Source organism: Ixodes scapularis, unplaced genomic scaffold, assembly GCF_016920785.2.
Source record: "Ixodes scapularis isolate PalLabHiFi unplaced genomic scaffold, ASM1692078v2 PGA_scaffold1__304_contigs__length_218370807, whole genome shotgun sequence".
NCBI lineage: Eukaryota > Metazoa > Arthropoda > Arachnida > Ixodida > Ixodidae > Ixodes > Ixodes scapularis.
The window spans coordinates 82792272-82805672 of NW_024609846.1; the positions used below are offsets into that span (position 1 = coordinate 82792272).

The 13401-nt window shown below is 48.7% G+C and overlaps 1 protein-coding gene across 1 annotated transcript in view; it reads right to left on the bottom strand.

The window, feature by feature from the left end:
* LOC8033375 (carboxylesterase 5A) overlaps window positions 1–13401 on the bottom strand; it is a 62427-nt gene that overhangs the window by 5745 nt on the left and 43281 nt on the right. The window contains exons 9-10 of the mRNA XM_040207391.3: window positions 9604–9810; window positions 8174–8328 (exon numbers count right to left, since the gene is read on the bottom strand). Of these exons, the coding sequence (XP_040063325.1) occupies window positions 8174–8328; window positions 9604–9810 (362 nt within the window). The remainder of the gene's footprint in view (window positions 1–8173; window positions 8329–9603; window positions 9811–13401) is intronic.

Below are 13401 nucleotides of genomic sequence, written 5' to 3' on the forward strand. Positions count from 1 at the left end.
CCCAGTCACGAGTGTGTCGACGAAAACTGGCAAGCACACGCCGTAGCCCGAGCCTGCATCCTCCGGCCGCCTTCACGCGAAGACAGACCGCGCCCGGTCCCGAACCAGTACTCTGACATCCTTACACACCTCCGCAGCCAGAGGCAGTTGTTCCCTCAGCCTGACCGATCCCTGTTTCGAGAGGAGGCCTCAGCCTGGTGTCAGATGCAGACAGGCACGTACACACACTTCGCTAATCTACAAAGATTTCACCAGGACAGATACCCGGATAGGTGCCCGCACTGCGCAGAGTTTCTGTCGCTCTTCCTCCTGACGTGGGCCTGTCAACTCAACCCGTCCTTCCCCCCCACCCCCTCGCACAAGACCTGAGAAACTGCGCTCCTCGTCTCGTCGGCTCAAGATCAGCAAGAGCTGATGGAGCGGGCAAGAGTGGCGGTAGAAAAAGCACTGGAGCCCTGCAGTAGGTCCAACCTAGAATAAGTCCCTTTTTAGCAATAAAGCTTTTCCTTCTCCTCTTCTTTGGCTAATAAAAAACCACGCAGCTTGACAACGTTTGAATAGCGTTACCTCGCTTAGATGCATGAATAGATTAAGAAGGGTGTCGCAGTTCGGGTGGTAGCGTGTGCCACCTAGCATGCAAAAGCTCGACTAGGCTCGACTTGGCTTGGGTGAAGGGGCGTGAAACGCTCATAATGCCCCAGAGTGCTCACTGGTGACGTTGGCGTTTCCAGAAAGATTCATTAAAGTTGGGAAAAAACAAAGCACCCATAGCCATCTTTAATGTTTACAGGGTATAAAAAAACTATACACAAAACAATATATCTGTAAGAATCACTTAGAGGGACTAAAGCAGGGAACACATGAGGGACAAAAACGGGCGCTGAGCAGCAGTTTTCATGGCAACTTGCGCGAACGCTGTGACTTGGCGGCTTGGCATAGGTCCACGTCAGAGCGTCTTGGGCTGTTGCTATGAGAATCAGCGCGCGGCGCCAGTTTTTGCGGCTCATAGGTTTCCTGCTTGGGACGACAGTAACGACATTCGCACTGGGAAAGGAGTTTAACATACACATCGTGGCAGGCGATTTAAGGAGCAGTTTTGTACAGCAATCATGAATTACGATTTTCCCGGTGTTTTGTCTCTTTGGTTTTTCCAGACGCAACCGATACAAATGGCAGAATCAGCGGCCCCTCTTTCTGATTCTTGCCAATGTACTATCGCGGACAATATGAGCTGAAACAGTTATTCACACTTGTTCGGCGCACCTGGCGGTTTTTGAAAAAGTGCTGTGGTTCAATCAAGAAATTAAATGTGAAGTTGAGGTTCGATACCTTGAAGCTTGTGAGAAACCAAAGGGTGTAATAGAGCCTGTGGGTACTCGAGACATAGAAAAAAGCCGGAACGGGTGTTTTAGCTCATGTCAGGAGATTTAGTAGATGGTCCCAATGACTCCCATTACGATACCCGATACTCCGCCGTCGCCTTTGCACATGCATCATATTGCCGCGCGCGCAGCTAGCAGAGTAGGCAGCGCGCGCGTGGCCTAACGGTTATCGCGCTTGCCTTGCGCGCAGAAGGCCAGGGTTCGATTCCTGGCCGCGGCTACACATTTTTGTTGACACTGTAATGTGATGTTCTGATGAATTCGAGAACCGTCTCGAGGTTAGAATGTTCTACGCGCCGAACCTTCTACGCCGAACGATCCAGAAACTCACGAGGGTACATAAGGGATTCCGCAAGGCGAGCGGGGTCAGTTTCGCCTCAGCGTTCGATCTTGCAGCTTCGCCGCCTTCGACGCCCGCGATGCTCTGTTATTATCTTTCTTCTTTCCTTTTATTTTTGGGCACAAGTTCGCCCTATTAAACGTTCAGTTTACTCAGTCATTCGTCGCCTCGTCACTTGTCATCCGTGACAATATCGCAATTGGGCATTGTTATTGTAGTTACCTCAACCATTTACTAAAACTCTCTATGTCGGTGGTGGTCTCTTAGAGTGACCCTGCCAACCGTTTATGCTAAGATTTCTATAGGAACACAAACAGAGACGGTAAAGTGACCATGCATTCAAACGAAGATATCAAGCCTCGTGTGTGTGCGTTGACATCGTATGCGCGCGTCGGGTCTAAGGGCCGGACACATGCTCGACAAAACATCCAGCAAGCAGCATGAAGCGTCGGAAAGCCCAGGGTTGCCAATGAGCCAAATCCACTCAAGAAACCTTGGAAGTCAAGATCCTCAAATGATGGTTTTTCAACCGATCGGTCTTTTTGTCGTCCATGTGCTCGGTGTTCTATGCCCCGCGTTTCTCCACAGCGATGAGACGAAGCTCGTGAGGATTGGGTTTGACCAGCACGTTAAAAAGCGGTACGGTCACAGCTGCTCCTGGAATCGTGTTGCCGTTGCCACGTGACTTCCTTCGGGAAACAACTGCGAAGCAGGAGAGCCGCGCATTGTTCGGCGGTAAATAATTGATTTTGTCAGTGTCGTCTATTTTAACTCAAACTAGTTCGTCGGTAGATCTGAATCCCTATGAATAAGAAAGATGCATTCACATTTTGCTGTTTTATAAGATAATTTCACTCTGATTCCAACAAGAAGGCCTGATGGATTTGGTTGTTTATATTGCACAAGCCCAATGCTCCCCCCCCCCCCCCCCCTTATTTCTGTTCCTCCATCGCCCCTTCCGGTTGCTTTCGAAGTCGCACCGCCCGAACTAACTGCACATTAGGAAGGAAGGTTGGGCGAGTTGGTGAGAAGAGTTCACACTAGCAGCAACATTGTGTTACAAACAAGGACAAAAGGAGAAGACACATATAAGGACAAACACAGCGCTGACTTACAGCTTGAGTGTCGACCTTCTAATTAGTTAAATTGTTGAGGCAGAGAAGGTCGCCACACACGAGGACAAGTGTGTCAGCGCCTCTTCTGTTTCTTTATCCGTCAAATAAATATACTTCTAGGTGAAGTAGTAAATGCAATAAACGCAAAACGTTGTGTTTTTTTTTGTGTGTTTTTTTTGCGATATGGTCTGGCGCTTTTTACAAAGGAGTAGAAGAAGAAACGGGAGTTTTAAAGGCTGGAACACCTGATGCGAAAAACATTCGAATATACTGCGGAAACTGCCAACGAAATTCGGACAACAGCTAGGTCCCTTCCCTTTTGCTGAAATCGCAAGCGATTCGAGAGATTTGGAGCGCCAGATATTTTTCGAATGGAACCTCGGTTTTTGGACGGCTTGTAGCGAGATCGTAAAGCATTGAGATTTCCGTGCGAAAAAAAAAAAAGCCTCATGTGGCTCGTTTTTCGAAAATTGCGTACAACTGTTTTCGGGTGATCCGATTTCCGTCCGATTCTCGGGCCGTTTTTAAGGTGAAAGTCTTAAAAACGGACCATTGAGCTACAAATCGGAGCAAATGGCCATAAAACGCGATTGAGCGGCACGCGCCGCTCGATCGCAAACTCAAGGAAGGCCCTGGTCCTCGCGGTCGTCCTAGGAATTTACAATTTAAAATTTGTAAATTAAAGCGAAAAAGAAAAGAAATAAACATTTGTCTCTCTACTGGTACCATCAGACGGTAGAAGAAGTTTAAACCAATTAAAAGAAAGGAATAGGGCCCAAATATGGCCAACAAGTTATCATTTTATAAAGAAGTGATAATATTATAAAGAAGTGATAATTTTATAAAGAAGCCAATTTGAAAAAATAACAGGGGAAACAGCGAAACCCCAGGTAGGAAACAGGCTCTAAGAAAGATCAACGGACATTTATTTTATATTTTTAATTTATATATATATAATGATTTCATTAAAAAGTTCCCCGGGTTTGCTGTTTGGTCGTGTTGGGGATGACGCCGAGATGAGCCAACTGGGACATCAGTTGAATTGATACAACGGCGCAGCATTTGTCCCTCAGTCAGTTTATATGAACAAGTTATACAGGTGATTCAAGGAGAGGCCAGGCTCTTTAAATCGACCACAAAATTTGGTTTTTAAAGGGAAGCTCCACTCAAAAAGTCGACCCTATCGAAATGACTGATATCGCTTTAGGGGGTCAGAATACTGTCATATCCAAAATATCACGTCAAACCGACGCCGCATTACCGATTAAAACCAGTATTAAAAATGGTCTCTCGGCTCGGTTAGCGGCCCGAAAGCTGGTGAGCAACGCTGGCACCGGGTGAGCTAGTGAAGCAGCACTGGGCAATGACGTAGGTTTAGTCCTACGTTCTCGTACGGACGCCGCAGACGCTTCGTTTCCCGTAGCAATCTGCGATCCTACTGACGGCAAGAGGTGCTTACCACGTTATCCTATGTTCTCCTATTGTTATTAGCGTCCAGGCTGTTCATTTAACTCCAGCATTGCTTCCGCGACAGCGCGGAAGAGAGCGAAGCGGTGCTGCTCGCTCACGCGCGTGTCGTGGAACCGAAGAGACTCGCCGGACTCGCGTTGGGCAACGTCGAGCACGACTTGTAGTGCTGTGGGTTGCACCAACAATCCGGCGCGCATCCCGGAGCTATGGTTCTACCAGTTCCCAAGAGTCCGGAAGAGGCACAAGGTGTGGGTCCCCGTACGAAAATGTCAGATACAGGCCGGAATGAAAAATGCCGGTTCCGCCTAGACCCAAAATTGGGTCACCAGTTTGTATCCAGCCTGGAACCGCGCATTTCCAGCCCCAATTTTAGACCCAGGCAGTGCACCGCCGGAATTCCCGCTGCGCTCACCACTGGACTCTACAAAAGAATTTCATGTTATGCGCTTAGCCGTTACAACCGAGAGATCGTCGCGATTTCAGACCCAGGCGGACTGGGTCTGAAATCGCGACGATCTCTCGCTTGTAACGACTAAGGGCATCGCGCGAAATACTTTTGTAGATTCCGGTGGTGAGCGCAGCGGTAATTCCGGCGGCGCACACGGTCGTCCAGGTGTCGTCACCAAACACGGTGCACGGAACACACACACAGCACGCACAAGCACAGTATCCAGTGTTGAGTGCATCGGGAAGTTCCGGCGGGCAAGCGGTGCCCGAGTTGTCCAAGTATTGTCACCAAGCGCACCAGCGCATCCAGATGCCGAGCCAAACTGCAATGGGTCGGCAGCTTCACACTATATAAAGATTCAAAGCCGAGGTCAGTGGGTATCCATCCAGGGCAACGATAGGCGCGTCATCAATATCCGTGCGTTCGCAGCGCGAACGTCGCCGCCGGGCGAGCGCCGGCCAGCAGTCCGACGGGAGCGGAGAAGAACCTAAACTCTCGAAGCGCTGCAGCCGACTGCAACAGACAATGCAAGGCGCGCGTCGTCACCAGACACGGTGCACGGAACACACACATGGCACGCAAAAGCACAGTATCCAGTGTTGAGTGCATCGGGAAGTTCCGGCGGGCAAACGGTGCCCGAGTTCAGCGCATCCAGATGCCGAGCCAAACTGCAATGGGTCGGCAGCTTCACACTATATAAAGATTCAAAGCCGAGGTCAGTGGGTATCCCTCCAGGGCAACGATAGGCGCGTCAGTATCCGTGCGTTCGCAGCGCGAACGTCGCCGCCGGGCGAGCGCCGGCCGGCAGTCCGACGGGAGCGGAGAAGAACCTAAACTCTCGAAGCGCTGCAGCCGACTGCAACAGACAATGCAAGGCGCGCGTCGTCACCAAACACGGTGCAGGGAACACACACACGGCACGCAAAAGCACAGTATCCAGTGTTGAGTGCATCGGGAAGTTCCGGTGGGAAAGCGATATCCGAGTTGTCCAAGTATTGTCACCAAGAGCACCAGAGCCAAGCGCATCCAGATGCCAAGCCTAGGTGCAATGGGTCAGCAGCCTCACACTATATAAGGATTCAAAGCCGAGGTCAGTGGGTATCCATCCAGGGAACGATGGGAGCTTCAGTATCCGTGCGCCCGCAGCGCGAACGTCGCCGCCGGGCGAACGCCGGCCGACAGTCCGAAGAGAGCGAAGAAGAAATTAAACTGACTAAACTCTCGATCGGAGAGCTGCCTCCGACTGCAACAGACAATAGACAAAGCCAGGCGCACGCGCGGAGAACGCTTGCTCGCAGCGCCTGCGTAGCGGATGCGCCTGTCCCTCTAACACGTGACCTGCGAGAAACCGCGAAAATTCCCCGCCGGCCCGGCCAACACCAGCCGACCTTTCCCTCCCCTCCTCCAGTCACGCATATCACTTTTCACCTAGCTGAGATGTGATCCCGTGATAAAGGTGAAGAGGTCGTTCTTTGAATATCGAATGTACCATACAATTATGCTATATTTTTGTTGTGGTCGTTATTTATGAAGGAAAGAAACGTATGATGGTACTAAGCGTTCTGATTTTTTCCCTTTAACAACCAGCATAAATTTAACTTTTGTTTTCATCATGGCAGGATTTTAATCAACTGCTTATTCGGCAAGATTTCATTTTTGGTTACCTCCCCTGATTGTGGTTTTGGAAGAAGTGGTTTTCATAATTAAACTTGAGGAAGAAAACTAGAAAGGACAGACAAACACAAGCTTCCAACTGGCAATATAGTTATAGTTTTTCCCCTCCTTTCTTTTTTTTTTTTTTTGAAGAACGTGTTGAAATTTGTTGTACATGCCAAACCAACTGTTCCCAGTGATTGTTGGTGCACATCTGGTTGTACCTTGCAAGGTTTTAGAGTTGAAGCTAATGTGGAATCCCGGAGCTTTGGAACCAGTTCCTAGCTCCCCTGACCATAAATGTGTTGCCTTCTTTGAATGTGGCTTTGCGCCACTTCCTTGCGCGACTAACCTAATAGGAAGCCCGAAGTTCCAAACTAGCAGTCGTCCTAGACCCGTATGACGACCTCACCTGTCACAGCACGTGAAAAGCAAGCGGCGTCCGTCGGTGTTGTGACCGAAAGATGGCCATAAAAGTACCTCATCAAGTGTCATCAATGTGATGTCATCAAGCGTCATTATACGTAAACAGCGTGATATTACCGCCGGAGCGCCGTGTGCACAATGCGCGCGTTGGACTTCATCTGTGCTTGTTGTGTGCTTCGTGCGATGGTCTTTGAGACGACCACGTCTACATCGACGGCCTCGACGTCGCCAGCAGCGTCTACATCTACGGCGGCTTACACAGGCGAACGTAGCCGCCCACGCAAATATGCGACAGCCTCCTTAAGTGTCCTCCTCTAGGCGTCGTCCTCGACGTCGTCCTAAAGGTCATCATAGACACCGTACTTGGCGTCGATCTCTAGGAAGTCGTCCTCGACGTCGTCCTAAAGGTCATCATACACACCGTACTTGGCGTCGATCTCTAGGAAGCCGTCCTCGACGTCGTCCTAAAGATGATCATAGACACCGTACTTGGCGTCGATCTCTAGGAAGTCGTCCTCGACCTCGTCCTTTACGTCGTCGTAAACCTTAATACGTGTAGAAACATTACTTGTAAACATTTCTCTCGCAGGTCCTATATGCTTTCGGCTTCCTACACATTAATAGTCTTAAAGGCGCACTAAACACGTTTCTGAGATCGTCTGTTCTTGGTGAGAACCTATCGTACGGGCTCCAAGCATTCTAGAAATCCAAAAATTATGCTCGTGCGGCGTCTATTTCCGTATAAAATGTGATTGAAGTTCGTGACACGCCCCTTTCTGAGCGGAAAATTCCGGAGCACAGAATCCAGCGGACGCGCCGACGGCGTGACGACGGGCGCGCGAATTCTGTGCTCCGGATTTTTCCGCTCATTTTTTAATCACATTTTTAATAGGAAAATAGACGCCGCACAAGCATAGTTCTTGAATTTCTAGAATGCTTGGAGCCCGTACGATAACTTCTCACCAAGGAAAGACCGTCTCATTAAGTGTACTCGTGTAATGTGTTCGAGTCATGCGTTCCGACCTGAAGTCAGCGCTGTGTTTGTCCTTCTATGCGTTCTCTTATTTTGTCCTTGTTTCTAACGTGCTGTTTCTGCTAATATGCAAACTGCATGCTTTCTGGAAGCCGCAAAAGTGGCGCGGTTTACGAATACACATCCGGACACGCAACCCGCCATCCGGTTTGGACCGGCCTTTATTCTTTACTCGGCTTAAAATAAATTTTTTTACGATGCCCTTTCCCGTTTGCTACAAGTAATCAAATCGCTATACCGTAAGCAAAAAACAAACAAAAAGTGACAAGTTGCAAGTAACGTGTTGTATGTTGAAACATCACTCACCCCGTTGTGGCGAACGTAGCCCAGGTGCGAATGAGAAACCTGCTAAGGTTCTTCTCGCTTTCTGACGTCAACTCCGGTGCTGATATCAGAGGCAGTCCGAAGATAAAGTCCAGGTCTTGGAATGCATGGTCTGGGGTATTCTTTCCCTGCTTGGCCTGGAATCAGGTCGATTAAAGGTATTAAGAAACAATTTCTTTTAATGCAGAATTTCTTATAACTTATAAGGCTGCTTACAATTAGATGATTGTGCCACCAGAAAAAAAAAAATAAACGTCACGAAATACCGTTACACGGCCGCTAATTTTACCGAACTTACGTTCCCCTATAGTGAATAAATAATCTAAGTGTTTTTAATTATGATTATTTTTTTTTTTACTTGGAGATAAATATATGCATTATTCTGCTGCATACACCGTGTCTCCCGAATATATTCGTTTGATTTAAGTGAATTTTATTTTTAGTTTGTCTAAACCGTGGTCGGAGGAGCCTCTCCTCGTCCATAAAGCATACCTACAGACTTCAATGCTCCGTTTACTCAGGCTGGTGTTTTAACGAAACAAAAAGCTGTTCAAGACGTTCCCCGTTCATTTTGCGACTCTAACACACAGTGTTTTATATATAGTTAGTTCCCAGTTACTCCCTATAACACGTTCTTGTAACGGGAAAGTGTCAAATGAGCGCTCCTTCAGCGTTCGGCTCGAATCAGTTTCCTGGCACAGAGTGGATACGAATCCCAGCCGAACGCTACACCTTGTCTAATCTTAACTCTGTGCGTATCCAAAGGTCACACAACGTCACGAGGCGTCCCTCGCGCTTGATTGGTCCCATGAGCTTGTAGCTCTGGTAGTGCTCAGACCTAATCTGAAACTGAGGATATACACTTTGTATTACTACTGACTTCGCCGCGATAGTGCAGGAAAGAGGTAAATTCTGTCCCTGGACATATATGTAAGAATAAGTTCAGGAGGGGGCGACTGAGCTATTTATCTCTTGATAACGTGTCTGGAAGAATCTGCGCACAAGGGGGTCGCTAAACCTCGAAAGTCAGAAAATAGCGGAATGAACAAGTATTGTCCTGACGGGATATTCCAATGCGAGAAAGAAGGGTCGCCGTTCTCCCGATTATCACCTTCCTTTTGAAGAAAAAAGAAAACATTTCAGATATCGTTCTTTTTCTTCAAAGGTTATCACTGCAGATGTTTCAACCTTTAGTTTTCATTATTGCGAATACTAGGTCGAAAGCGCTGCTATGGCTGGGATTTATCGTCTGCATTTTTCCTTACGAGGACGGGGGGTGAAGCCCTACGCCGAATGGATCGATAGGTCACTAAAGATGGATGGGGCTGGCTCTTCTGAATTGGGTTGCGGCTTAAACCACCTATATCCAATGTCTAAGCGGGGCCGTAAAATACATGCGTATACGTGCTCACCGGATTTCGGAAGAGGAAGGCGTACACATCGGCGTGGCTTCTATACAGATATTCTCCGAACTTAATGGTGGGACAAAGAAGCAGCAGGTCCTCGAGCAGCGTGGCAGCTACCATGTCGTCGATGAGACCCTGGGCCTTGTAGTGCCGCTGTATCTCCTCGAGAGCTGGCGTTCTGAGCGGGCCGTTCAGCAGCTGATGGACCACGTCCTGCGAGAATGTCGAGCCTATCTTGGAATCACCGGCAACTTTACTTTTGCACGGCAACTGCAGTTATGGGCTCTTTTCCCTACTTGATGTTTCTATAAAGCGTCCGTCAATATCGTCTCGCGACACCGTGATGTCTTAGAGCGATGCCAAGTGTCACGTCCCTTAAGATTTCTAGGCTTTTTGCCTCTTTCATAAAGCGTATTACTCTCAATTTCAAATGCGTTATTAAATACGTTAGAATTTACTGCCCTGCTCCATGCAGCCGACTTTGCTTTAGACTGGACCGGATGGGTTTCGTGAGGCAGCGGGGCCGTTCCCGCCGTGCTTTTTCACTCCGTTCCCTCGATCGTTACGTCCACTTTCCGTCTTACGTAAGAGGGAAAGAGGCTTCTCGCACGCTTCCAATGACGGGCCGCTATTGACGCACGCGAAGGTCTATAGGATTGCGCCGGAGTGTAGGCATGTGGTTTCGTTTCCCCAGTATGCACAACGTACGCGACAACGGAAAACCGAGACGCAACGACGACGCCGTTTGCGCGAAACCGCCGTCACCCGGGAGAACAGACTTGCTGTCCGAAGACAACTAACCCCTGCGCTAAATGCTAACGCATAATTTCGTCGAGAATCAGCATAGCGACAGCAGCGATTTCGGCACCATTTTTCATACAGTTTCTTCTTAGCCCACCTACCTATATGTTTCTTCGAAACCGGACCACTCATGCAAGATTGCCCGAACCAAGACCAAATCCACAGCCTACCAGCATTCACTTCTACGCGAATCTCGCGAACTGGATAGACCTTCCCGATAACATCGTAACCATCATCGATAATACCAAGTTTCGCCTAGCAGCAACCAACCATCCACCCTGGAATGCCCCTAATATTTGTATAATTGGGAAATTATAGGTGTTAGTAAACAAATAAATGAATTCATAATAAGGTAAAGATTAGTAATAGACCGAATCTGCTGCACTTCAGATCCGGCAAAGTTCGGCACAAACCGAACTTTTGAAGAATTCGGCAAAGATACAACAGAAATTTGAAAAACGTCTGCGACGCGCGAGAACTCGGCAGGACCATGAATTGCAAATGGACGCCATGCGGTCGTGCGGTTACCATCCTACAGTGTAGTATCGTAATACTATGGTACCTAAACGCGTCTCAGACTGGTGTGTTTACCGCCTGCAAAAATGTGGTCCCTCGATTTCCGCCTGATGACGTCATAGAAATGTGATGCTGTCGCCAGTCGCGATCCTGACGGCGTCTCATTAGCTTTGGTGTATGTGGCCAACGCCTGCTCTGCTGTAGGTCGCTCTCCAGTGTGGCAGTCCACGGAAGCTTCGGCAGTCAGAAGTTGGAACTCCGCGACACTCGCGTTCGGTTGTGCTGCTCGCACCTCCTCGTTAACTTTCTACGACCAACCGCCAGGATCGCGATTCGTGACATGCAACAGCATGACACTTCGGCTTCCGTGTTAGCATTTTCTGCCATTTCGGGACCCCTTTTGATGTATGGGCAGCATAGGGCGCTAAACATACCAGTCGACGACGCGCTCCAGGCACCGTAGTAATACTATACCAGCGGTTACGGCAAGGTGCGGAGTGGGCGACATTGAAACTGTGTGTTTGTCAGCCTTTGTGAATATCATTCTTTTCAGTATTCTCCTCCTCAAGCGTCTTATGTGCGTATAAAAGCGAAGCAGCCTAACGTTGAGGCATTATGCAAGCTGAACGTTACGGACCGAGCAGGTGCCCGGAGCCAGAAGGTGCCCAAATCGAAGCAGACACGACCAGACGATGCGTCTCAATGTCGACCGTAGCGCCGCTGCTGCATCCAGGCCAGTTGCTCCCTGCCTCGCACTTCGATACTGCCACCTACCCTTCTAGCAGAGAACTGGAAGCTACGATTGCGCCAGATGTCTATTTCTGTTCTACGTGATGTTTGCGATTCCAAGAATCATACGGCAAGAAATAGTCACATGATTCTTGGAACTCTGCCTCCACGCAGTTTATACCGTGCCCTGCAAGACCAACTTAATTTTTAAGGTCGCCCTCCCAGCACTTGCCAAGCGACTGTTGAATGAGAACAAGAGACAAAGAACGCATATGTTTTCTCTTGCAGTCATCAGCCTCCGTTCTACAGGAGTAGCTAGTGTCGAAGGGGAGAAAGCGAAAACCTGGAGCGTATGACAAAACCTTCGTTTCATGTTTAACAATGATCACTGTGAACATCTCCACGTTGTCAACTTCACAAATTTCCTATTGTTACTGCAGCATAATAGTTTGTCTAAACAGAGCAAGACAATGACATTTCTACAATGATGATAATCATAAACACACATCACTGGCATGCCCCGCTTGTGGTACAAAACAGAAACAAGAAAACTGAGCGCATGCGGTTCATTTGAAAATCTCATTTTAGTGTCAAACGGATGCTGACACTCAAAAGGTTTCAGGAGAGCTTGGTGTTTTTTTTTAGAAATATGGAGCGGTTGACATACAGGGAAGAAGAATTACTGTGCCTTTTGTTCCTATACTTCATGGCAACATTACTCGCGGTTGGAAGTCTGAACAAGCTCAGACTAACACTGAACTGCTTTTGTTTTTGGCACTGCTTCAATTTGTAAATAAGATCAAATTTGTTTGATTTACTCGTTCAGCTTACGCAAGGAAGACCGAAAAGCTTAAAAAAGAAAAGCTTTTTATTTTTGGCATGTATTACTCGTTGGCGCTTGGGCCCATGTTTTTCTGGCGGTAGTGTCATGTTTACATAAGCGAGCCTAAAAACATCTCGGTCCGGGCACAGGGCCTTGAACTGCGGGTGGGTTGTTACACAACCCGAGACCGGCTGACTGCGTACGGCCGCCGGGTATTCTCGGCAGCAGATGCGCTCGACGACTGTCTCCATCGGCGTACAACAACAAGATTGCTACCAGTGTAAAAAAAAAAATAAAAGAAGAGGCATCAACTAGGCACGCTAGCGGTATAATGAAGGGCGTATCACCTACCAAGCCGTGTTTCCTAGCCGCTGGATTCTCTCGTTGGGTGCGTGTGTTGCCTCGGGTGGCCTGGCTCCTTCGCGGTGCGGTTGGTGCGGCCCACTGTGTTGACTATTTTCTGAGCTCGCTGGACTCAAATTTACGACGGCGTGCGATGGTGTCGCATTATAAGGGATGGACCCAATGCCGGCTGTTCGTCGAAGCATCTCTTCCTCGAGAGCCGTCAGGTTAGCGAGAGTTATGGCTCGATGAAGAAATTGCTACGATGACGATCGACTTTGTTTGGGCGTCCGAAGTCCGGACGTCCGAGTGTGCGGGCTGTCCGTGCCACCAGCCGCGCGCGTTCGATATATCACTTCGCGGGTCCACCGGTCGGGGACGCGAGGATCTTCCGCTTGCTACTGGCTGACAGTGGTCCTGGTTTCGGGAAAAGCTCGTCCCATCGCCTGCGATGACCTCGGCGTATTCCATTTTTTTAATGGTGAAGACAATGGGAATTTGAAAATTTCTAGGATGTGTAGAGCCCGCAGAGTGAGTTATCACCATAATTAGTCGATCTCAGAAATCTCCTCAGGTTCCCGTTAAGAGTCAAG